The 25,687-nt window shown below is 44.4% G+C and overlaps 1 protein-coding gene across 3 annotated transcripts in view; it reads right to left on the bottom strand.

Moving 5' to 3' along the window:
* nectin1b (nectin cell adhesion molecule 1b) overlaps positions 1-25,687 on the bottom strand; it is a 157,372-nt gene that overhangs the window by 56,910 nt on the left and 74,775 nt on the right. Inside the window, exon 7 of one of the 3 annotated variants that reach the window (XM_086124815.1) lies at positions 12,939-17,113. The exons of the other annotated variants lie outside the window; for them this stretch is intronic. Within the exon in view, the coding sequence (XP_085980941.1) occupies positions 16,623-17,113 (491 nt within the window). The 3' untranslated portion in view covers positions 12,939-16,622. Of the gene's footprint in view, positions 1-12,938; positions 17,114-25,687 lie in introns of those variants that run through there. 3 annotated transcript variants of the gene reach the window in all.

Here is a 25,687-nt window from a genome sequence, read left to right as displayed (position 1 = left end):
CAAACCCCTCATTACAGTAACGTAAGCAATCGTTGAATAAACCATTATTCTTGACTTCTTGATATGTTTTCACAGTCATAACGGCCAAAACAATGTGGCCCGTGATAAACATGAGATCTACCAACAAGTTAACGGTGCTACTTCTGGTTCAACAGCACAAAGAGATGAACTCAACATTCACAACACCAGTCTCAGAATATTGTAATTCAAGTCATTTATTTACAAAAAGTTGAGTCCTATCAGACCAGCGTGAAACTAACTTGCCACTTGCAGTATGCCGTCAGTCTTGTCAGACGAGATCAACGGATGGATTCAAATGGACGACGGCAGTCAAACAACATCCATATTACATTTTTTTTTTGTTTGTTTAAAAAGTTGCCCCGAGGGCCCCATCAGGCTAGCGCCAAGCTAACTTCCGATGTACGTCTTTACACTGCGCTCCTTCTTATCAAATGTCACAGATTCTGACATGTCTGACAGCAGTTCCCGACGGTTAAAATTAAAGGCCTTTGTTTACAAAAAGCTGGGCCGAGTGAGGCAAGGCGAGCCAGCTGCACAGTTCATCTACCCATCCATTCTCTGAACCGCTTTATCCTCACGAGGGTTGTGGATGTGGTGCGGCCTATCTTAGCTGACTTCGGGCAGTCGGTGAGGGACACCCTGAACGGGTTGCCAGCCAATCGCAGGGCACACCAAGACACACGAGTTTCCTCAATTTGCTATGGTTGTCATGAGTGAAGCCTTGTCCAGAAATGGCTTTCTTCAAATTTGGAGGGCACGTGCATACTGGGGAAAGAGTTGTGAAGGGGTGTCGATTCTAACATGCCAGAAGGGAGTACATTGGGAAAAAAAAAAAAGAAAAAGATACAAACAGCCGAGTACGGTACAAATGTATTGCATTCCACTGAGAGCTGTCTTTAATATTTTGCTTCACTTACTTCACAATATAAGAAACAGATCTCTACAACCACACAGATCGCACCTGGACGACTTCCAAGCTTTAGACAAAGCCTGCGGGGGGATCGCTGATGCCATCAGAGAAGCAATGGCAAACTTCAATTGTCTTTTTGTATTGTTTTATTAGCAGCGGAGCCAACTTGTTGGAAATGGCGCCCTTCGCTTGCATCACAGGGTCAAATGGCGGCCACTCCGGCAGAGCCCGTGTAGCTTTGCCTCCATTTTGAGTCATCCGCTCATATTTTTCTGCGGTTCCAAAAAGAAAGCCGCACCTCGTTTGTGAGGATCTGAATGAAAGTAAATTAATAACGCAGCTTCCATTTCCCGCCGCTTCTCCCGTCAGCAGTCATTAGACACCTGCAGGAAGCGTGTCATCGCCTTCTGCCGCATCACGCGGCCGAGCCACCGGAGGGGTGGTGGTCATGTAGGGCCTACCCCGGGCAGAAAAAGTCGGGGGTGGGGTTCGGGAGGGGGGCTGGGAATGGCGTTGGGAAAGTATGCAGAGTCAGCAGAAAAATGCTGAGCTGTTCTCCAGAGCGGTTGGCGGCACAGGTGGTCGCCATTACCGCGCACTGGGTACTGAGTCATGCACACATGCACGAGATCGACACAAATTGAAACCAAAAAAAAAAAAGCAATATTCATGTATGATACAGTGAATCTATCCTAAAAGAAAAACTTACAGAGATGTCCAAAATTACATTTTAATTTAATTTCAATTTCGTGAAATTAAAATTGTATTAAAAAAATCTTCAACACAAGATCATAAATGTGAATAAAAATATTTCAAAGGATACAATATTTAAAAAATAAAATTGAAAAAGTGTTACAAATTCTAGGAGATTTAATTCACAAATGTAAATGTTTAAATGAAATCGATGCTAATATCAGTTATTTAAATTATGTGGATGATATTAAATATTGAAATAAATATAATATATACATATATGTATTTAACTACTATAGTACAGTATATAATTAATATTATTTGGTAAACATCACAATAAAATGCAAATTAGTACATTGAAATAGCCCTTTTTAATGAAAACTGTAAAAACGGAAATGCAATATCAATTAAAAATAGTGTGTTTAATGACTACTATTTTTAAAATTGAACAAAAAATGAAAAATGAAAAATCCAAAACTGTAGTTTAAGTAATTGAAAAACACACACACACACACACAACATTACAATTATCATTAGGATGGCTTCGTGTTGATATTCGAAAGGCGTGTATTGTTCCCGCGAAAGCGTGACACGTTTCCTTCCGTGACAAAAAGGCCGCACTGCTGCCGCCATGCCTGCCACGCGACTTCACTGCTCGCATTTGAGCTTCTCCAAAGTCAGCGTCCGCACATGCTCCATTAAACTGCGCCTGCTGTTGAGAAACAAGCTTTGACACGGCAGTCAGCGAGATTTTTTTATTTTTTTTTGCGCAGCCCCACTCAGGCTAAAATAGTATTTATTCTCTTGAAAACATGGCAACAAAGTTTCCACTTGGCTTTGGTAATTCCTTCCATCCTCAAATTTTGTTGGTCTTTCCGAGCTGACGGCTGAGCGCCGACGGACGCGGGGCCAGCAAATGAAGACGTACAAACTACTCCTTCCTCATTTGCGCTCTCAACAAAATGAAAACAACAAGCTCATCGATCAGCATCAGCCGGGCCGCTCGGGTGTTTTTCCCGCCGGCTCTGCACCGCCGGCCAATCACTCAGCTCGAACTATCAAGTGCTTCATTACAGTTGAGATCAAAACAGAACAATTTGGAAGGCTGATGCGGTTAGCGGTTCTTGTAAATAGTCCATCCGTCCGTTTTACACTGAACTTACACTCGTTATGGTCGAGGGTGAGCTGGAAGCTGATTTGGCGCGAGAGGCGGGGCCGCACCCTGGACTGCTCGTCAGCCAAACGCAGGGCAAGTATAGCGCAGGTGGGGCCGGGTCACATGACTTGTTTCAATTCTCGGAATGGGCGGATAGAGTGGATGGTTGACGCCTGGCGGAAGAAGGTCGTTCCATTCGTAGGTCACTATCGGCTCAAATGGGCGTTAACCGTCAGGTTTGTGTTTCATTAAGCAGGCGCTGACGTTAAAGACGATGTGGAGTTAGAACAATAGGAATGCGGCCCGGATCGTTGGCTAACGTGCTAACCGAGCAAGATTGTGGGACTGTATTATGACTCGTAAGGAACGTCGCGGCTCCATTGATTTTCTCCACAGTGATCGCGTACTTGCATTAAGATCGAAGGTGACGACTTGACGTTTTGCGACTTGCGGATACGAGACATAACTGCCACCTCTTGCTTGTTCGAGTGGATGCTGGGTTGAAGTGGTTTATTCACATGCTACAACCTGGCTTTAGTTGATTGCTTTGGGAAAAAAAAAAACCCTAACAAAAAACAGCATGGGATTAAATTCATCCTGCAGCTCAGTTCTGATTAAATCAGAAGAATCAGTCTGTGTTCTATTGTTGGCATTAAAACACACACACACACACGAAAATCCGTTGAGTTTTTTCCATTCACTTGAGATGGAATGAATGCATCAATTGACATCGAGAGCACAAACGTCATTTGCGCCCTCCGCCTTGACACACAAAACGGCGACAAAGCTTTGTGGCCTTTGCGCCTTTTTACCGCCATGATCGGTGGTGCGGGGGGGGGGGGGGTCAGATTATAATGTAGCCTGCGATACGTTTAATAGCATTGCCAATTGAAGAGAGAAAAAGGTTTCCAGCGGTGAGCACAATGGATCACCTGATTGATGGCCGCTCCCTGAAGAAGGCACCCTGAACAAAACAAGAGCCTCCACTTCAATTCCCTCGCCGCCGATGAGTTTCGGCGGGCGTCAGGATGGACAAGAAAAGGAGCCCGTGTTCATTGTGGCTTGAAAGGAGATGACAGAATGAGGCTAAGGCGACCAGACCCTCCCCACCGCCACCAAAATAAAAGACCCGAGGAGAGAGCAGTTTAATTAGGAGCCTCGCCCAATAACATCCATGATGACAATTGCTGTATATCCACATAGAGCAGTCGGATTGAAAAAAAACCCCTAAATGACAAATTGTCTATCATCCAAGCAAATGAGAAAAAGTCCAACAATCACCACGGAAAATGTCAAAATGAGAAAAAAAAATCCACTGATCATCACAGCAGCTAAACGAGAAAAATTAAATTAAAAAATAAGCAAATCATATGATGATCACACACACACACACAAAAGGAGGAAAATGAAAAAAAAAAGCCAAACGACACTAACAAAAGTAAATACGTCTTTCGGCTTAGCTGCACCCACAGTAATAAGAGCAACTTCATCTCTTTCCTGCGCTACCGAGTAAAGTGTGTCTTCCTCTGAGAAATCAACAGAGTCGACACTGACGTCGACGTTTCCACGGCTAGCAAGGCCGCGTTCATGAAGGTCATTCCGCGTTGATTACAAATGGCGTCGCGTACGTGAGCAGAGCTGGGTGGCAACATGTCAGCGTGTTGATGAACGCCGCTGAGCCCCGCTAACATGCACGTGATGAGCTCATTCGCCGCATTGCACACACTTTGTTCGTTGCTCGCCGGCCGTTGCCGCCGAGCCCCCGCGGCTTCACCGCAGCTGGTGACCACCCGCTGAGCCGGACGTCGCATGATTGCAAATATATGGCATGTACTAGATGTGAGAGATAAAGGCACCCCCCCCCCCCACCTGTACTGTACCAAAAATAACATCTTTGTGCCTGACAATAAAAACCAGCCATATATATGAATATGTACATACGGCACGCACCTTTGTGCTACGATGCTAAGCTAATTTGATGGGACAGTTGCCCCTGCCAAGATGGCCGCCCTCCCCCATTGTGATGAGAATATTGCCACCGTCAACCTGGCCACTGCAGTGATGCATGTTTTAGCCTGCTCGCGTCTCCTGTTTATCCATGATGAGAGCAGTGCATCGCGGAAGCAGGTGCACCACAGCGACCTTTACTGGCACTGTGGCGAATTGCGGACAATTCTGGAACCAACACACTTAAATTAGCGAATTATGGAAGAGACACTGCTTGCGTTCAACATGAGACTCAGAATTTTTTTGTGGCTTATTGTGTTTCTATATTATTCATTTATTGTTTTAGCGGTAACTTTAACTTTATGCATCGCACTTTGAAGGCAACTGTCGTTTTTACAGCGCTCTATAAATAAAGTTGAGTTGAGTTTTTCGGTTGAATCCGCTTCCACTGGGTCTATTAAATCGAGTTTGCATCGCCTATGACATTATTTTTTTATTCATGTCTACTCACATTATTGGTCCTTTAACTTTTTGAAAAATACATCATGATTAGTTTTCAGGAAGCATGTATAAAGTGGTGTTATTATTATTATTATTATTATTATTATGTTAGCTTAATTGAAGAAAGTATCTGAGGGTTCACAGCTCTGGGGAAAAAAAACCAAAAACATCATGATTGCAACTCAGAGCCAGATATTTTATAAGATATTTTCCCCTTGCGTTTAGTTTGAAATCTCAAAGGACTTGATAAAGAAGAAATGCTGACGCCTATCTTTGTTCTTGCAGGTACATTCTTCTCTCGAGGCCGTCAGCTGGCGCACGCTTCCACTTCAAACAAGACTTCCGACAATAACAACAAAGCTTGTGTATCACATTTCGCCTTCGACACACAAAATCGTGCCACTTGCTTCCTGCTACTTCGCCTCAAGTTATCATTCGATGAGGAAAACATGTGGCACTTGCAGAAAAATGTTGTAGCTCTGTTCAAAATAAAACATTTTCAAAAACTCCATAAAATTTCCAGATCTTGGTTTCAGTCGAGCCAGGAGTGCTTTGATTGAGCTGAGAGGGAGGCCAAATGCTAAGTTAAGCCTAGCCGAGGTTGTCGGAATATTCGGCAGGTTATTAAAAAAGATCCACAAGTCGCTGGGAAAAGTAATCAGCGAAGACGTTAAAGGTCGCCGGGAAACAAAATGACTGCCTTTGGCTTGCATCATTCTCAGGGAGGCATAAATAAACACCACTCTTGCCCCCGCATTACATTATGCTAATACGATCCCAGTTTTGAATGCCGAATTAAGGCAAGAAAGCGACCAAAAAAAAAACAAAAACCCAACATTAAAAAGACATAATAAGTACAGTACTTGACAATGATTACCATGCTCAGAAAGGAGCAAAAGGCAGCTATGGCAGCTGATTAAACACTGAGGAGGTTTGGCTACGTTTAAGTCACGCTTTTTAAGGCTGTGCAGTTTCGTAGCAACGCAAACATGCCAATTATGGACAATAGTGAGAATATTAGGCCACAGGAGAGGATCAAAACGTCAGAAACGGCTCTCCGCCGGGCACAATAATAAACATGTTGTTCATTTAACACGAAAAAAAAAAATCTTTCGTCAAGGAATTTTTGTCCAAAACAAAAGATTTATGACATACACCTTTGGCTTTTTGAGGTTTGCCCTCTCTCCCTGTGCGAAAGCGGAAAATTCCAAAATCTTTTACAAAAATTAGCTGGATGGCAAACCGTCATCACGGGCCACGTCGACAAATCTCCCGCGACCTCAGCTCAGTGAGCCCCGAAAGCAGTGATTGCCATAATGTGGTCCGTGTGCCAGTAGTTGCCTGTGGGCGCCCTCCAGTGGTACCTAAAAGAATCACTGACTCAAATATCAAAGTCACAGTTGCCTCAATATTTTTCAAATCCAGTACGGGACATTGGTGAGCTAAAGCTCAGTTGTTTTTAACTTACACCTCAATACATCCTTTATTTACATCGGTAACATTTATTTTAATCCGTCTGTCATCCGCTGGGAATGATACAGCTGGCTGCAGTGAGTCAGCCGTGTTATTAGTTCGAGCACTTCCTGCATTTTGAAGAGGTTTCATTCCGGATGTTTCGACGTGGATTGATGTCATCGGTGAGAGCTGAGTCACGCTCGAAAGTTGCTGCAGGCCAGCCACGAGTTTCTTACGCAGGCCAAAAACAAGAAGAAGACCAGAAAAACCCAGTGCCTAATGATACTTTCATGTCATTTTGGACTACCGAGTCCAAAAATGACATTTTGTTTCTCTGAATTGGATCTCGGCGGCCCAGTTCAATCCCCGCTGCGGCCTCCCTGTGTGGAGTTTGCATGTTCTTGGCTATGGAGTACCCGGAGAAAACCCACGCAGGCCCGGGTTTTCTCCGGGTACTCCGGTTTCCTCCCACATTCCAAAAACATGCATGGCAGGCTGATTGAACACTCCAAATTGTCCCTCGGTGTGAGTGTGAGCGCGGATGGTTGTTCGTCTCCTAGTGCCCTGCGATTGGCTGGCAACCGGTTCAGGGTGTCCCCCGCATACTGCCCGAAGACGGCTGGGATAGGCTCCAGCACCCCCCCGCGACCCTTGTGAGGATAAAGCGAATCGTAAAATGAATGAATGAATGAATTGGCTCTTCTTATGGAGCGATTGATATTTTTTGGAACAATTAACTGCTTATTAATTTATGCGCTTTGACATTTTCCGAAAGTTACTTTACACGACTAAAAGTAGTTTGTGATTCGAATTCACCTCTTTTGGGGACTGCTTCTCGTTCAAAATATCGTCTTCGATCCTCTTAACCCCACTCAAATGAGTGCGTGAAGCACGGCGCCCAACGTCGCTGCGGTCACGTCCGCCAACGTAAACGTTCACGTTTGTGTGCGCGTGCGTGAGTGTTAAGTCATCGAGTAATCCTTTTTATTTTTACACAAACTCAATCGCAAATCAATATGTAATCAGAGCGGTGGCAGCGTGTCATTAAAATAACACCGCCCGTGCCCTGTGGACTATTTGGGAAATCCCCTCAAAGGCACAAAGACGGAAACACTCCTCTGGCGTACGCGACGCACAGTCAAGGATGGATTGACATACAAGTAAAGGAAAATAAATCGATCACATTAAATCAACGCCAGCCCGTGTTGTAAATTGTATTTGGAGCACAAGTGAAAAGTAGTTTAATAGCGCGTCATTATCTTATTACCAGGGTGGCACTTTGTACCCGAAATTTGTTCAGTTGGAGCTTTTTCACTTCACAGGCACGGCGCCGTTCACTCGCCCTTTTATCACGTGTATCAGTTTGCACGCTGGCTTATTTTAATATCTATATGGATACCAATTCATTTGCACTCATTGTTGGAACGTGACAGCAGCATGTGGTTAGCATTACAGTATTGTATGTGTAATAATTGTAAAAACAAAAACAAAGCGATGACTATGTATATACACACTATATATATAGAATATACACGCATATATATATATATATATATATATATATACACACACACACATACATGTATGTGTGTATATACAGTATATATACTGTATATATTGTATATACACACATACATACAGTATATATGTGAGGACGGCATTTTCTTTTAACTATATATAAAGAAAATGGAGTACACACACCCCCACACACCAAGCATATCATTCACAGCCGTTTGTTTTGTTGAGGTTTCATTTACACGAGATAATTTGTCAAATAATGGCCAATCCATTCCAATTTCTCATCAGCAGGGGGCAAGGAGGCAGCCAGGCGACGCTGCCATCGATCGATGTGCGCCACGCGTGTTACGCAAAAGACAGCAAACAAAGTCAGGAGACAATCAAGCTAATGCCAATTGGAAAGCTAATTGCAAGTGAGGATATCAGCCGGAGAATCGTACCGTGAAAAAAAAATAAAGTTGACCCATGAGTAACTTTGACACACTGGAATCAAACTCTTTTGGAACAACATCATTTAGTGCATCCACCCATCCATTTTCCGACCCGCGTTTTCCTCACAAGGGTCACGGGGGGTGCTGGAGCCCATCCCAGCCGTCTTCGGGCAGTAGGCGGGGGACACCCTGAACCGGTTGCCAGCCAATTGCACGGCACGAACAACCATCCATGCTCACAATGACACCTAGCAACTATTTAGAGGGTTCCATTAACCTGCCACGCATTTTTTGGGAATCTGGGAGGAAACCAGAATACCCGGAAAAACCCCACTCAGGCCGGGTGGAGAACATGCAAACTCCACACAGGAAGGCCGGAGCCGGTATCGAACCCACGACCTCCGCACTGTGAGGTTGACCAGCGGGCCGCCCTCATTTATTGCATGTGCTTTGTAATTACCGGTGACTGCGGATCACAAAAAGGACATTAACCTCATAAGATGACGAGGATGTGTCCTGGCTGGAGCGGGAATCAGGATGGCAGCGCATGCTAAAAGCTAAGCTAAGTCGTCCGCTATCAAAGGACTCTTTGGAGCAAATGGACGACGGCGGCAGCTGCAAAGGCTTCCGCACCGTCTCACTCCGCTTGGCTGCTCATGAAAGTGCCGATGGCAACAAGCAACTGCGGCGCAGAATCGATGAAGGGCTTGACACGCTACTTTATTAATTGCCTACATGCTTTAATAAGCTCGTGTTGGGATTCCTTGCATTGATTTTATTTTTATCTTTGCGGGGGGGGGGGGGGTAATCGTCTTTTTGCAGTCTGAAGAGTTTGGTGAAGTGGGTTCTCACTGCCCAATTAAAGAGGTCAATTTATAGCTCAAGAAATAACAAAATTAATTGGAGTACGGTAATATCGAAGAACGTGAATGCAAATCATGTTTGCGCGATACGGAAGCGTGGAACTGCCAATGTGGAGGAAACATTTTTGACTGGGCGTACTGCAAATACGTACAACGTAGGCAAAATGTTGAAAACGTGATTCCCAACTATGTACCAAGGTATTGACTTGCGAATGGCTAATCGCGAACATGTGCTAAAAACCGAAAACAAGCCCAAATGTAATCTACGCTTTATCAGAAATAAATCAATAAATGATTGTCTAAATCTATCACTTGGGGAGAAAAAAATTGATACTTTTCATGGTTGCGACATTTTGACTTTTCACGTCGGTTAAATTTTGGGTTACTTTTTAAATACAATACATGTTTTGAAAATACTTTTTGTTATCCAAGTAAAATTTGGAAACAAAAACAAATAAATCCACATACGCCTTAAAAAAAGCTGCTGTGTGCATTCACTCACTTTCTTGCTGAAAAAGATTCTTGGGTCTATGGCAAAAAAGTAATAAGAATAAATCTCCAAATTATATATTTCATTAATTTTGTGAAGGCCTTATTTGTTGTATTTAAACAGACCAAAATCTGTGAATAAATCCCAGTGGTGGGCCGTGCATTTCAACCTTAGGCCTTCAGTGACGTCACATACTGTACATGAACACAATATAGGCTCGTCAGGCAGCACTTAATTTCAGGAGCATTTAAAACCATCAAGTATGCATTCACAATTAAGAGCAGGAAACTAAATTTACAGATATTGTCAAAAATAAAAAGATTGAAAAAAATACTCAATAAAATGCCACCCAAATTACGCTGTGTGATCATAAACAAGTCTGTCCAATAAATTGCGCAATGTCGCAGTTTCATGTAAAACACCAACCACACAATAACAAAACAAACTATTCTTTGAAAATGAGAATAGGCTATACAGCAGCAAATAACTGAAAATGTTGAGCAGCTGGGATTGAACTAATTGTAGTGCACGAAGATGACTACAATGCGCCATTATAAATTGCAGGCGAGCTGATTTATTTGATACATTTTTCTATCTTTGTCATTTTATTTCGTTACCATTAATACTAACGAAATAAAATAACAAGAAGAAATGTAAAATAAAATTCATTTACTCACCAATGTAGTGCCTGTTCACTGAGCTGCAGATCTACGCGAGTGTCCCCAAACGTTTTTAAACGCACCGTAGCTTGTAAGTGCCCAGCCGTGCTCTGATGTTTCCTTGCTGCCTTGGTAAAACAACTTAAATTGGTAAATCCAGTGGAAGGTCCGTCTTGAAAATTGTGTGGAAAGTAGTCCTGCAACCAGATCAACGTCTTCTCCTTCGGCCATTTTGGGTCAAAATGCAGCAACAGCTCCCTCTAGCAGGCGCTAATCAAATCACCGAACGCGCACGTCCAGTGTCGACGTAAACACTTCGAGCTGGCCCTGGTACGCAGACTCGTGATCTGATTGGCTATTGCAAGCTGACTGTACCCGTTCATTTACAGCGCACAGGGGCCTGCTCTGTTTCATCGAGCAAGTTTAGTTTCCCTGGCAACACAAGCTATCTGAAATATGATTGGTGAAAAACTCTACCATAATAAATAAGTTATTTATCGAGTGGCTTTCAATGTTATTTTAAATAACATTGAAAGCCACTCAACTAAGTGGAAATAATATGACGTAAAGAATACAGAGAATAATTTTGTTTACATATTTATGAAAATAAAATAACATCTATTAAATATGTGTTATTCTCAGAAAAGTAAATTTATTACATTTACTTTTCTGAGAATGTTTAGGCCAGCAGAGAAGGCCTTGCTGGCCCTGACGGAACGCCACTGATAAATCCTTTTCATGTGAGAGCAACAATAAAAATCCAAAAATGTCTGTCAATTTCATTTATAATGTTCCACTACAAAAAACAAAAACAAAGAATCAATGCAGCATTGGCACCACTGACTAAAACGGAGGCGCCGCAATGCCCGACCGACGCTTCTGATTTGCTCCAACGATCTGCAGGCACGTTTTCACACGGTCACAGATTTTCTGACACCGTGTGGGAATGTCGATTTATTTTTTATTTTTTTACTACTTTGGGAAATGTGCGGAAGATTTACATTTTCTAGTTTGGACTCTGCAAGCGCGTTTGCGATGCAAAGCCAAAGCCAATCATAATCGAGTCACATCATGTGTACGTGTGTGTGTGCGTGTGTGTGAGAGACACGAAATTGCATGCTGCGAAAGAGAGGTTGCATCAAGAGAGCCCTGCAGAGACTTTATAGCGGTAAAGAATGTTGGATGGTCTCTGAGCATTACTTAGTGCATGCTTCAACGTTTGGCCTCCCTCGATCACATCAAGGCTGCAGGTGGACGTGCATTGGCGCATTATCCACGGAGGGCTTTGCGTCCCGCCTGCTGGGTGGTCCGCTTTATGGATTGGCAAGCGGCTTTTGATGCGTGCGTCAGCTTGGCAAATAGCGGGACATCATACAGCGTGGCGACACAAACAAAATGGCGTGCAGCCATCCACAATGAAGGACATTTTTCTCCTTGACATTTATGAGAACAAAAAGACAAGCTTTTGCTTTGGGGTATTCTTGCCCATTCAGGAAGTGATCATTGTTTTTTTTTTGTTTTTTTTAACCCATCAATACACGGCAGCCCACCTGAGCAAAAGCCCACCACAACCGCAATGTTTTTCCAGCACAGGCACAGATTTTTGCATTTAACCCTTTCAAGCACCCTGTAACCTGATAACATGGTTAGCTGCCCACTGTAGTGACCGCTAGGGTTAAAAGAAAAATCTCAATCTCTGACTAAAAGTAAGATATCGCACTTTCTTGAGAGGAACTCAAACGATGATTCGTATAGAGAAGAAACGCCAATTATGAAGCACTTTCCGAAAAAGAAGAAAAAGTCATGTTTTTGCACTTCCTCAAAACGAAAAGAAATGATGTTGAACTTACAAAGAAGTAAAACTAAAAATGGGTAACTTTCTTAAAAAGAAAAAAGTACTGATATTGCACTTGACAAAAAAAAAGAAAAAGTAATGCGTAACATAACAAAAATAAAAAAGTAAATAAGACAAAATATCGATTTTGCACTTTCTTAAAATAAATAAATATCAACTCATCATGGTGCATTGTCCTAAAATAGAAAATACTGTTTTATGTATGATTAAATATTTGTTAAATAGTATGCATTTGAGGAATTTATTTATTTTAGATGCCATTAAATGGGCTCCGGTTTCCACAAAAAAAACAAAAAACAAACAAATTGTTCCCTTGCGCACCCACTATGAAGCAAATCATTGTCTGAAAAATTGGAATTGTGATTATTGGCATAGCATTACAAATTGCCTTTATTAATTCAGGACTAAAACACACCCACACACCCACACCCACACCTGGTTGACTATTGAACCCATTTAATGTTTAAAACAAATACAAGTTACTTCACTGGGTCATCACAATTTTGAACAAGTGATTTTTTTTTCCATATTTGTAACACCCTCAGAAATATACATTCACATGGCTGCAGACAAACAATTTCTCTCTCTCTCTTATTTTATTTTTTTTCCTCCCCCGCCGTCATCGATAATCCCGGAACGTAACAATGGACATTAAAAGCGAACATGTAGACTGGCGCCCCCTAGCAGTGGTAAACTGAGAAACACGAGCATTGCGTGGGACCTGGGCTAAATGTGGAGTCTCTGGGGCTGCAGTCCCATTTAGTTTACACCCTAACACACACACACACACACACACACACACACACACACACACACACACACACACACACACACACACACACACACACACACACACACACACACACACACACAGTGGACCTACACTCTCCATCTTATGTACACTATTTACAGTGTGATGAGTACAAAAAAGTAGGATGGAATGAAGTTACAGTCAATATTTTTACAAAATGCTAGAAACAATGTAAAAAAAATATATATATTGACAAAAGACGTCAAGCATCGTCCATGGCGGGACGTTCACTTTGTGCTTGGACAGCGATTTAATTGTTTGTAATCTCTTTGACGGGGTTGTTGTGCTTGCACGTGGGGTTTTGCACTTTAAAAAAATAATAAAAATAACATGTTTCATGAAAATGATCTTCATGGCTGTGATAGGCACTCAATGCACCGGCAGATAAGACGTGAGAAAGAAAAAACTCTTTTCTTATGCGACCAAAGTAAAAATGGAATTCAAAGGAAAAAAAAAGAACTTGGTGAGTATTTAACTCAAATACGCCTTCAAAAAAATAAATTAACTTTTTTTAAAAAATCAAAGAGAAATGTCTCAACACCGTCTGCTTTGTTGCATAAAAAAAAAAACAATTGACACGCTTATCTGAGAAAAAAAAACATTCACCACCTACATACCTCCCCCTCTCCTATTTATTCATTATATTTATATATTTATACAAATGTCATATTAAAACGCACGAGCGTCGAGCTTTTGACTGCAAATGAGAATGAACACACACCCACGCATACACACACACACACACACACACACACACACACACACATTCTCCCGCACGCGCACAAACATGCGCGCAGTGGAGGAAATAACGACTTGATCTCCTGCCGAATTTGGAAGTGAGAACATTAAAAGTCTCCAGCTTGATGTATTCCGGCCTTAGACATAATAGCAGTCACCGGCAAACAAACATCGGCTTTCCAAGTACCTGGAGTTTGCTGGTGAACTTTTGAATGACGAAGACGAGGCTTGGGAGGAACGGAGGGCAAAATTTGACTGCCGCTTTTGTATTTGGGGATGAAAAAAATAAATATGGGAATCCAACCCAAAGAACGCCATCCGCGCTCTCAAGCGTGGAGGTGGAAAAGTCGTGTTTTGGGGTACGGTGGTCATAATGTGCTGTCAAATCTTGATTGAAAAAGACGACCGGCGGTGGATAGGTCTTGGCCCCAAAAATCCGGCCAGGGCTACAAAGGGGGGGGGGGGGGGGGGGGGGGCTCCAGAATTAATTTTAAGAGTCAATCTCCAGACCAAAACCTGATCGAAAACTTTGTGCTTAGCAACTGCATACATTTGCCACTGATATTCTGTCCACTGCAGCAGACGAGCGCATCTGTTTCACAGTGCGGCCGTTCCAGGTTGAATCGGGGGCGCTGGGCTTCGTGCGTGTCATTTGCATGTTCTCGTTGTGCTGAGGTGGCTTTTCGTCAGCTACTAATAGCTCCTCCGAACATTTTCGTAGTGCTTGTCGTCTTGAGGGTCAAAGGTGATTGGGCGGTGATCCCCATGGACTGGTTGCCGGCCAATCGCAAATTTGAAAAACAAGCACGTTACCTTGATTGAAAACTCTTTAACGGGACGTCGGTGTGAATGGTTGGTTGTTCTTTGGGATTGACCGGCAAGCAATCCGGGATGTGCCCCATCACTCGCCCGAGGTCAGCTCCATCTGACCCAGGGCTCAAATAGGGAAAAGCTGTGCAAAAACTGGAGGGACACAGGGATTCTGTCTAGGACCATAATTGCAGCAGGGTATCAAATCATCCATTGTGCCACTGTAACGCAAGGCGGAATATGCACTTTTCCGTATTGTTCCGAGCACTTATTGACGGTTTCTTGACATTAAAAAGACAACGAAGCATTCGTTCTCATTGAAAAAACAAACATGAAAGCAGCAGGCGACCTGTCCCGCTCCGAAACGGTCGCCGTCATGTTGGAATTCCCTTTGAGAGGTCAGAGGGTCCCCGCTGCCGTCCTTGTACGATAAACCGACGTTTAGCGCGCGGCGAGCGCTCGGGTGTCGTCGATGACAGTTCGCGCTCCCCTTGAGCGCTCTTGCAAAATGTCAGGATACGTTGGACAAGGGGGTGGATTGACGGGGTGGGGGGAAGGGGTGTGGGGGGGGGGCTCGCCCTAAAAAACAAAACGATAGCTGCTGTTTTTCATTTTTTTTGATCGCCACATGATAAACCACATAAGACATCAAAGCTGTTCCAAAAAAAATAAAAATAAAGATTTGAAAAAGCCACGACGAATCCAGTGTCAGACTTGTTTCCACAAATGTGCCCGCAAACCCCCCCCCCCCACCAGCGAGTGGTCTATATACGATAAGACATTTACAACGTGAGGATGGAAATGATCGAAGACGCCGACCTACCAATCAGCTCTCAGCAAAGTTTGCGTCCCTGTGGGGGGGGGGGGGGGGGGGGGGTTGTGGACTAAAACGGCGTCAACGATGACTGGTGTCCGGCAACAGGGAGTCGGGTTTGCGAGGAAGGGGTTGGGGCGGCAGTTTGACCAATGTGGACTGGCGATGGACATCTCGAAAAAAAAAAAAAACCCCACGACGTATCCAGTGTTGGACTTCTTGCCCGGTGGGAAAACCAAAACCGAAATTCCACCAGTGAGTGGTCTACACATTAAGACATTTAGAACATGAGTAGCGGTGGAATTTGTTTCGATTCTCAGTCATTGGGGTCGCGGCTCTCGGCAAGAGCTGAATGGCGGCAACTGCGCTCTTCTCGGTGGCTGAAGACGTTTCTCGCGTCATCCAAAAGCCAGTTTGAAAATTCGAAGCGTCGAGTCCCACAACAACGATGAAACTTTTGTGAATCGGGAATCTCGGGGAGTCTGCGCTTAAAACTTTGCAACTGGAAAAATCTTTTTTGGATGAACTTCAACCACCAAAAAGTAGCCAACTGCCTCGATTCAATTTCCGTGGGGTTGTGCCAGCGCAGGAACCCCTCCCATTTTCCCAACGAAAAACCCCTCCACCAGCAAGTGGTCTACACGTTAAGACGGTTACAATATGATCGTCCAAGAGATCAAAGACACGAAAGAACCAATCAGCTCTGGTCACCGGGTCCAAGTTTGTGTCCCGATGCGGCTGCAGACAAAAACGGCGTTAAATATGAGTGGTCTCGGGGGTCCGGCAAGGGGGGGGTGGGGTTAGTGAGGAAGGGATGGGGGGGGGGGGGCTCCGAGGGGGTGGGGGGTGCAGTTTGACCAGTGTGGGTTGGTGATGGAGGCGAAGGGGGTCGGGGGTGCACCGCCGCAGGGCTGTTTGGCTTCCTGGGGCGGGTCGGGGGGTGGCGCCCGCTACACGTACCACTCCTTCTTGGAGATGACCGAGCCATCGGTTTGGGAGATCATGTCGTCGGCTATCTCGGGCTCCGGGTCGTATTGGAAGGCCAGAGTCCGCTCGTCGTAGTCGCGGCTCTCGCCCTCGTCCACCGTGAAGTAGGGCCTCTTCAGGTCCTCGGCTTCTCCGTCAAAGTCGCGCTCGCCCCCGGTCTGCGCCGGTTTCTTCTCGTCGTCCGAGTCGTCCGGGTACTGCAGGTTCTTGGGCATGGCGGGGTGCACGGGGAGACCCCCGCCGCCGCCCGCCTTGCTGTAGCCGTTGCCGAACACGTGCTTCTTGGTGCTGTAGTCACCCTTGAAGGTGCGCTGGCGGCGGCGCAGGAAGACGAAGAGCAGTATGGCGGCGGCCCCCAACAGGGCCACTCCCCCTACTGCCACCCCGATGGCCACACCCGCACTGTGCTGCTCCGGCGGGATCTCATCGCCCCCGGGTGGGTTGTTAGGGAATTCTGGGTAGGAAAAGACAGATGGAAGGGAGTGTGTCAGTGCTCTGGTGGGAGGAGGTGCAACTGTGCGGATGGAAGGGCGGGAGAGACGAGGACGGGAAAGCAAAGGGGAAAAGGGAGGACCCCCCCACCCCACCCCGCCAACAAACCCCGAGGCAGAGCCCCGAACCTCCCAACCCAAGTGAGGCGGCATGCAAATTCAGACTGGACAAACAAAAGTACAGAGCCCGAGACATGACATGAAAAAAACAAAATCCTGGGGGGTTTCGTTGCAGACCACGCCCGCAAAAGATGAAATTCACAAAGTGGTGACCAATTATTCATTTTATGATTTCTATCCATTTTTACGCTTCATGCACATATGGTCCCAGCATATATGTGAGATGCGGTTATTAGTTCTGTCCACTTGACTTTGCCATCTTCACGTTTGACACTGTGAGTATCTGTGACGCCGAAAGCGTGCGCGCCTTTCAAAAGCCATGTGGAAGTTGGTCTATGAGAATTTTCGATTCGGCTGGCTGTCAACCGGTTAAAGTGTTCGCGTCAGCGGAGGCCTTCGCACGCCGTCTAAAAATCTGTTTGAAACTGGCATTTTCACACCGATTAAAAGTGAAACACCGGCTTTGTCGATCGTTTCAATTTATTCAAACTAGTGATGGTTAGCGATACTAGTGCAGTGAAGCTGCAAAATGTCAACCATGACAATTCGCTTCGATACAGTGGCCACAATGGAATCCCATGTCCCCACCCCCACATGTCATGTCAGGGGCTCCGTACAAAAGTGCATTGTGAGTTGGGGGGGGAAAAATAAAACAACAACCAAAATAAAAACCCATGCATGAACCTGGAATTGTTCGGAATTCCATGCGGTCTCATTCGACAAGCAGCAAACATGGCGGCGTTCAGTCAAAGATCATAATCAGCTTGGAGGCAATGAAAGCAAACAGCCAGAGAGCAGACAAGCAGTCCGTCGTCATCTGGACGACGAGACATTTCCACCATGACAAGAAGGAAGAAACGTGTTCGGCCATGCCCGATGAGCATGTCGACGTCACAAACACGGACGGAAACGCTCCTGCTGCCTTGAGCTTTTCTTTTGACAAATCAAACGCGGTGAAATTTGCGTGGCGGCGAAAAAAAAAAAAAAAGACAAACTGCACTCTCAAGTCGCAGCCTGCAGAACGATGACATCATCCACAGCCTCAGGCCAGGAGATTACCACACCCAACTAACAGCCCTTTCAAGTCAATCAACACAACTACTTATTCACCTTACATTCCTGTTTATGTAGTGTGTCTCTTTGTGTGTAATGTAGTGAAGAACTTGCAACAAACACCTTTACCGTTTTCTTTACCACAACAGCCCGTCTAGGCAGGCCGGAATGAATGTCATCCCTAATGCCTCCCAGATGTATTAAAGACATTGGAGACAACATACAGTAACTGTCCCAAAGGTTGATGGATAAAATGTACAAAAGATACACTCGACATTGCTAGTCGGGTCTGAAAACACGCCACTTTTCTTCACTTGAAAATTGTGACTCCATTTTCGCTTTTATAGTCACTTCATGCATTTGCCACAACCAGTTGAGCCAACGCTTTCCATTTTGATTTTCCACAGCCGCCTGTCTAGGCGGGCCTGCTTGAATCATCTCCGTTTTCCCTTTGTGATGTCTGCAGACATACAATGCACCATCCATACAACATATTGTGACCATTAAAATGCATACATAAATGTTAGACTATGCTAGTAAGATCAATGTTTGAAAGCACAAATTCCACATTTCACTTCCTGTCCTCATAGTTTCCATTTCATATCACACAGCAACCCATCTCGGCATGTTTCTGTGATTCTCCATTTCCTGTTGGTGTAGCGATGATGTGTTGTCATCTTTTTTGTCTAGTGTGTCACACAAGTGCAGAAGTTGCAACAAACTCCTTTCCTGATTCATTTTTTACAACAGCCCATTTAGGCAGGCCCAAATGAATGCCCTCCATTGTGCATCTTTGGTGAATTCAAGACCAGCAACACAACATAACATTGTTCACATCCCAGATTTTAATGACACAAATATACAAATGCAGTTTTGATTGCTCGGTGCGGATATGGCGGCTAGGCAGCCCGTCTAGGCCAGCCTGAACGAATTACCTCCATGTTCAACTCACTATTTTCTTTTTCAATCCACTTCCAGCCAGATGTCCCGAAACTTCTAACCATCTCAAGGCTCGTGTTTTGTCACCAAAACATCCGCGGCTATAAATCTTCCACCTGATCGCGTCGGATGCGAAGACGTTATGATGAATGCACTTCTACATGGGATGGCGCAGTTGGAGCATTATAAAAAAAAAAACTGCAGTATTTCATGTTATTCATTGCCCGTATAAATCTATCACGCCTCTGGATTGAATTATGGTCTCTCACGGCGCATCTTGGCACCTATTAATCTCAATGGTAGGTTTTAGTGCTTCCAAGTCAAGGTTAAGGCGCTATCGGAATACTTTCTCGGCGTGCCGCTAATAGAGGCTGCCTTGTGTTGCCGGGAACAGGATCAGGGCTGTTTTATCAGTGTGTTGGCAGGTGTTGCCGCGAGCGACGACGTTTTGGTGGAACGCCGGCTCCCTCCCGCGCGCTGTCAGAGACAATTCCACACCAGCTACGTCGCTTCCAACGTGTGTTATTAATAGTGTTTCAATAACGGCAAATTAAGACAAGGCGAAGATGACGCGCTTTTTGGGATCATTTAAGCAGGGAAGGCCATTTTTTTTCCTTTTTTCCCCCCGAGGGCCACGTACAGAGAAATGGATCTTTAACAAAACAGTATAATATGCTGCTGGTCAATTTATGCAAAGAAAGATAAGTCAATGAACCTCGGCTAAGTGAGTGGTGACAAAGCAAAACGGGAGAAGATGGCTTTCTGACACGCCGCTTATGTCATCGTTTTATTTGTCCTTCCTCCTTGCCGTCTGAGCGTCGTCCTTGTAATTTCCTCCTTTTCATCCTCACTTTGTCACGTTACCACACCCTGTGTTTCATTCTGAAAAGCCCCTACCCTCGGCCCTCCCACCCACCCTTCGTCCATGTTCTCCCAGGAATGAGAATGTCTCATCGGTGCGTGTGCATACATGCAAGTGGAAAGACGAGCGGCTACAGGTCACCCTTTGGAAGTTTTTTTTTTCTTTCTTAAGAGCCATGTTTGCTTGTCGCATTCCTGCTGTCATCGTGTTTACTTTAGTGGAACGCACGTATGAAAATGCGGCGTGCTGTGTCCAGGCCCTTATGCTGGAGGGGCGAAACAAAAGTCTTTGGACACGCCTTTGAATCAATTTGTACATGTATCGAGGGATGGACTCGACCCCCTGAATGCTGATTCCTTATCTCGCCAAGCAAAGTTATTTGTATTTGCCAGGCGTAGCATCGTGGACACACTTAACGTATGTTTTCAAAACCCCACAGCAGCCAGGATGAAGCTATGAGACCTGAAAAAAGGCGGGAAGTCATGACAGAGTTGATTGAATCCCAACAGGCACACCTTTGTTTAAACGACAGTAAGCTATTGTTAGCTCAAAATATGTATTATGTCATTTAATGTATATTGAAAATATGTAACTGTATCATATAGTACACATTGTTGAATATGTGTACAGGTACTGATACCAGGTATCGTAACGGGCCGATACTCGACTTATTTCATGGTATCAATTCCTTGCGATATCCGTGACTGGTACCCTCTTGTGGTATCAGATCATGGCTATGCTAGCTTACATTTCAAAACCCCGAATCAAACCCTGTAAATAATAATAATTAGACTGGATATACTTCTAAAGGCACACAACATCATCAGCTCCAACATAAGCAATGCAGATGTAGCAGCTGTAAAATAACAGGATAGTTTGTTGTAGTTAGCTCAAAAGCTAACGTTAGGCTACAGCGATGCAGCCTAGCGTCCCGACTGATCAAACGCAAAGCCAAAATAATGGACAACCCAGCTTCCATTGTTTTTTTTTCTCCAACTCAATGGTGCGTAATCCAAAGACCCGGCCGGTCCCTCTCTTTTGCCAAGACGGCGTCTCCAATATCAACTCAGGTTTTAAGCCGAGCGACTAATGGGATTTACGGCGACACAGGCCTTCATTACCCACATGAATCGGAGGTCGCCCTCTCCAGGAACACATCCTCCCACCCAGTCAAAAGCGGGTTAAATATGGGAAAAGGCTTTCCCGTAATCCGCGGCCTTCGATTCACGGGCGCGTCCTCGGTCGCGTCATTGGAGCCTAATTAGCCTGGACAAGATGGAGGACATGAAATAGTGCCTGCCGCCGGGTTCCCATGAAGGATCAGGTGATGGCAGCCTTTGACGCCTGCCTTGGAAATGTCGCCAAAGTCACAGCGGGACAAGGAACAGTTTCATGCGAAGGCGTTTTTTTTTTTTTTTTTTTTGCAAGTTCCCAAACAAGAACGATGAGCATCATTAGCTGCAGCGGGGGGGAAGGTCACTCATCTTGCTGTTAAAGCCGTTCTACCGGATCGTCCAGAAATTGAAATCATAACCTGTATTTTGTATTTGTGAAGGCGGACATTTGGATGAGGGCTTCTATAATGTCCCCATCTGTTTCCGGCAACTCGTCTGGCATCCTTAATGCACTTTTTTTTTTCTTTTTTTTGCCTGCGAGAGGCTGTAGTGCAGAGTGGACGGCGTGACCTAAGGACGAGTTATTGGGTCAGCGCGCATTACGGCGCGCAAATCTGCAGGCCCGTGCTCTTTTTAAGCCGGCAGCGCGCTGTTTTTTTTTTTTTTTATACCATCCTACTTCTCCTCATCATGCTTTTATTCGTTCTTCCAAACCGCCATTTGATGATTATTCAATTTCCAAATCTCAAGCTGACGGCGTCTGACCTACATGAATGACGGCGCTGTCGGGGAGGCGTGACATCGGGATTGAGGACGGGGAGGGGGGGGGGGGGGGGGGGGGGGATGCTCGGGCCGTTCTGCCCTCGTATCCTCCGGAGAGGCCAAACAAGCAAAGCTCGCAGAAAGAAATGTTGATGATAAATGGCGCTTGCCTGTCACATGCGCTCCCCTGGTGACATTTTACTCCTTCACAACAACAAGATGGAGGAGCATGCCCCCCAGGCCCCTTCTCCATCTTGTGAAGCCTGTGTCAATACGTTTTCGTTATTTAGAAAATATTCACTCCCGCTGCCAGTTGTGTCGAATGAAATCCAGCACGTATGCCCTGAACCGGTCGCCAGCCAATCGCAGGGCAAATGCTTCATAATGTCAGTGATAATTGACACAACGGTACATAAGGTTCATCGTTACATATGACTGATATGTACAAAACATTCGGTACACACCGAAGACCCGAAACACACCTCGACATCGCCCCACAAAATAAACAGCTTGGATGGAAACTTCATTTTCAAGGGTTTCAATGAGCATGACGGTATCTTAAGCGCTAGCTCAAGTAAACCGCGCACGTACGCGCGGTCTTGAAAGGCGCGGATGCTAATGCCTCATTTGGATAACGAGGGGTGATCTTGGCCAAGGCGAGACCGCGGCGAGGACGCGTCGCTCCGCCGTCGGCCCGAAGCCTCCCGGCCCGTTAGTGCGACAGACCGCGTCGTTTTGCAGAGCGACAAGGTCGGGCGGGAGACGAGTCAACCTACCCGGCAGCGTGCGGCCTGCGCGCCACGCTAGCGTGTCTTCATATACATTTTTCCCCCCACAATGAATAGGTTTCACGTTACAAAGCCACTGAGAATGGGGATTTTTTTTTCTTTCTTTCAACAAATCAGTCCCATTTTGGCCTGATGGGAGACAATGACAAGTGAGTTGGTCACAGCGGGTAAAAAAAGAGTAAGTATGTTCCGGAGAGTTTTCGCTGCATGTTTTCACTCAGCGATTAAAAATCCGAAACCGAATCCCCCCGCCAAAACCTTATTTTAAAGCGTTTTTATGTGCGATTATAAATATCTTTGCATCGCAAATGGCAAATGGGGTTTACTGTGCGAGACACAAACGCGCACATTCAATTCATTTTTTTGCACCCACGAATCACATAAGCCGCCATGTCGGTTGTCGGGAGCGGCGACGGAGATCGACGCCGACGCGACAAACACATTTCACACGGTAAGAGAGCGCAGATGAACGGTCGCGCTAACATGTTGATACACGCCGGCTCATCGCTACTTTAATTCCGCAGAGACGTAACAGAAGGCTGTTTGTCATCTGATACAAAAAACAAAAAAAAACAAAAAAAACAAAAGCAACCGTTGCCTGATGTGCTTCTCAGCTTCCTGGTGTGCAAGTGCAGCGGGAATACGGCATCGTTTTTTTCCCCCTTGCAATACCAGATTTACTTTGATGTGTGGTAAACACAAGAATGCTTCCTTATTCGTATCGCACAGCGAGTTAAGAACAACTTTCATAGATGAGGCAAGAGACAAACACGTTTGTCGGGTTCAGTGAAGAGTCTCAAGTGTTTGATGTGAACAAAAGCAGACGTTAAGCTTACTGGCAATGCGAAATTGTCTGGTTCTTCGTGTTAAGGAAAATGTACGTTAGGTTCATTAACGTCTAAAAATGGTGCTGTATGTCTATGAAAATGTCAATTAGGATCAGGGAACACGATACATTTTTACTAAAACGCAGACCGCAGACATTCGGTTCATTTGAGACATTCAATTGTCTGATGTTTCCGAAAAAGGATGTAAGGCGACGTAAAAAGCTACATTGTTTTATATGTTGACAAAAAATGTACGTTAACGTCCATTTAAGATGTTGGTGATCTTGGAACCCTTTAAAATGTTTTCAAAGTGAACAAAAACACTTTGGTTCGGTTCAGTGATGACTCTGAGTTGACTTGGAAGCCAACAAAAACGTTTGTGAGTTCACTGAAGGCGGTATGAAAAAGTACTGTACATGCTCATTAAAGTTGCTAAATTGTCAGATTTTTGTTTAAAGAACATTGAGTTTGTGGAAAACTACTCAAATTTCTCATGAATAGTCGGACCATCAATGTCTGCCCAAATGCTAGCAGGCCCAAATGCTAGCAGGCTAATGTAGCCAAAGGATGCACAGCAATATGGACGAACTGCACGATTCGAGCACTTGCCGGTACTTTTCGTCATTAAACCAGTGCTGAGAAGAACATCAAATAAAGTCGGCAAAAAGGAATTACAAGGCAATAAAGCTGCTGATTCGAAATTTATCCGCGATGTTTAAAAAAAAAAAGACCTATACAGTAATAGATTAATTGAGGGTTCAACATTGTTCTTGGTGCTTCTATTTTGACACAAACATTTACGACTCCAACACCGTCTTTAATATTCATGAACACATGCGGAAAGTTAATTTCTAGATTTTACATGATCTCATACTGTTTTTATTGCTGTTATGTTAGCCTCATTGAATAAAGTATCGGAGGCTGACGGCGACATACTGCAGTACAAACAAGTGAGTGTTTACTATGTAGTAAAATATTCTCAAAAGAAATAATAGTGGTAAAATAAGACTTGAGACATGATATGTGCAGTGCTACAGTAAGAATAACGTTCTTAGATGATGCAAAACCAATGGTTTCACGTGGATGTTTTCCAAAAGTTATTCCGGGGTCTTCTTTTCATCTCAGTAAATGTACATTTCGTATTTTTGTCAATATGTCTTTCGCTGTTTTCTTGCCAGATGGGAAGTTTTATACAGAGCAGCGTTGGATTATTCACACACACTCTCCAAAAAAGTGAGGCATACACTTAGTTTGTTAAGTAGGTAAAAGTTTCTTTTGGCCTTCAATCCTTTCCAAAATCCACTTTCATCATGTGCCGGGGCCCATCTCATTCCCCCCATTCTTTTTCCTGCTGCCGGTTGTTATCCATGTATGAATTCACTTTACTCCCGTTCAAGACGGATCTGGTTGAACAAAAAGCTTTGTGCACCTCGATGCAGACAAAAAAAAAGGGGAAAAAAAGTGTCTCCGGAAGGTTTGCCCACTGGCTGAACTTCAACTTATCTGATATTATCTCCTCCATCGTTGATCCCGATAAAAAAAGGATTAAACAAAAAAAAAAAAAAACAACAACAACCAAAAACCTTATTTTCATCACAGTTCATTTCACAGATATGGTCGCCCTCATTGGACCAGTTAAAACAGTGAAACCACATAAATGTATAATTGCTTGGAGTAAAAACTTGGTTTGGTAAGTGCCCTAGTTTTTTGCGGTTCAGTTCGTATTCCTTTCAATAAGTGAACAAAAAAAATGCTAATTTTTTTATTCTTAGGGACATTTTATGACATTTAAAATGAAATGGGAAGAGCGTAAAAAGAGATTCTTAATTTCAATGCCAAAGATGTTTTTTCACTTTTAAATTTTTTTTTTTTAAAGAATCCAGGCATTTAATCCCAGGTACACCTTTATGTATTTTTACAAAAAAAAATTCACATTGTTGGGTAAAGAGGAGCCAGAAAATGACTGGCACTCAATGAGTTATAAGATACCGCATATTTAGAGAGTTTGTCTTCTTTTTCGGAAACCGTGAAAAGTGCAACATTTTACATGACGAACGGCATTTGGTTCCAT

This window comes from Hippocampus guttulatus, chromosome 12 (genome assembly GCF_054856545.1).
Source record: "Hippocampus guttulatus isolate MCC_2025c chromosome 12, RoL_Hgut_1.0, whole genome shotgun sequence".
Classification (NCBI taxonomy): domain Eukaryota; kingdom Metazoa; phylum Chordata; class Actinopteri; order Syngnathiformes; family Syngnathidae; genus Hippocampus; species Hippocampus guttulatus.
This window is presented reverse-complemented; position numbering and strand designations above follow the sequence as displayed.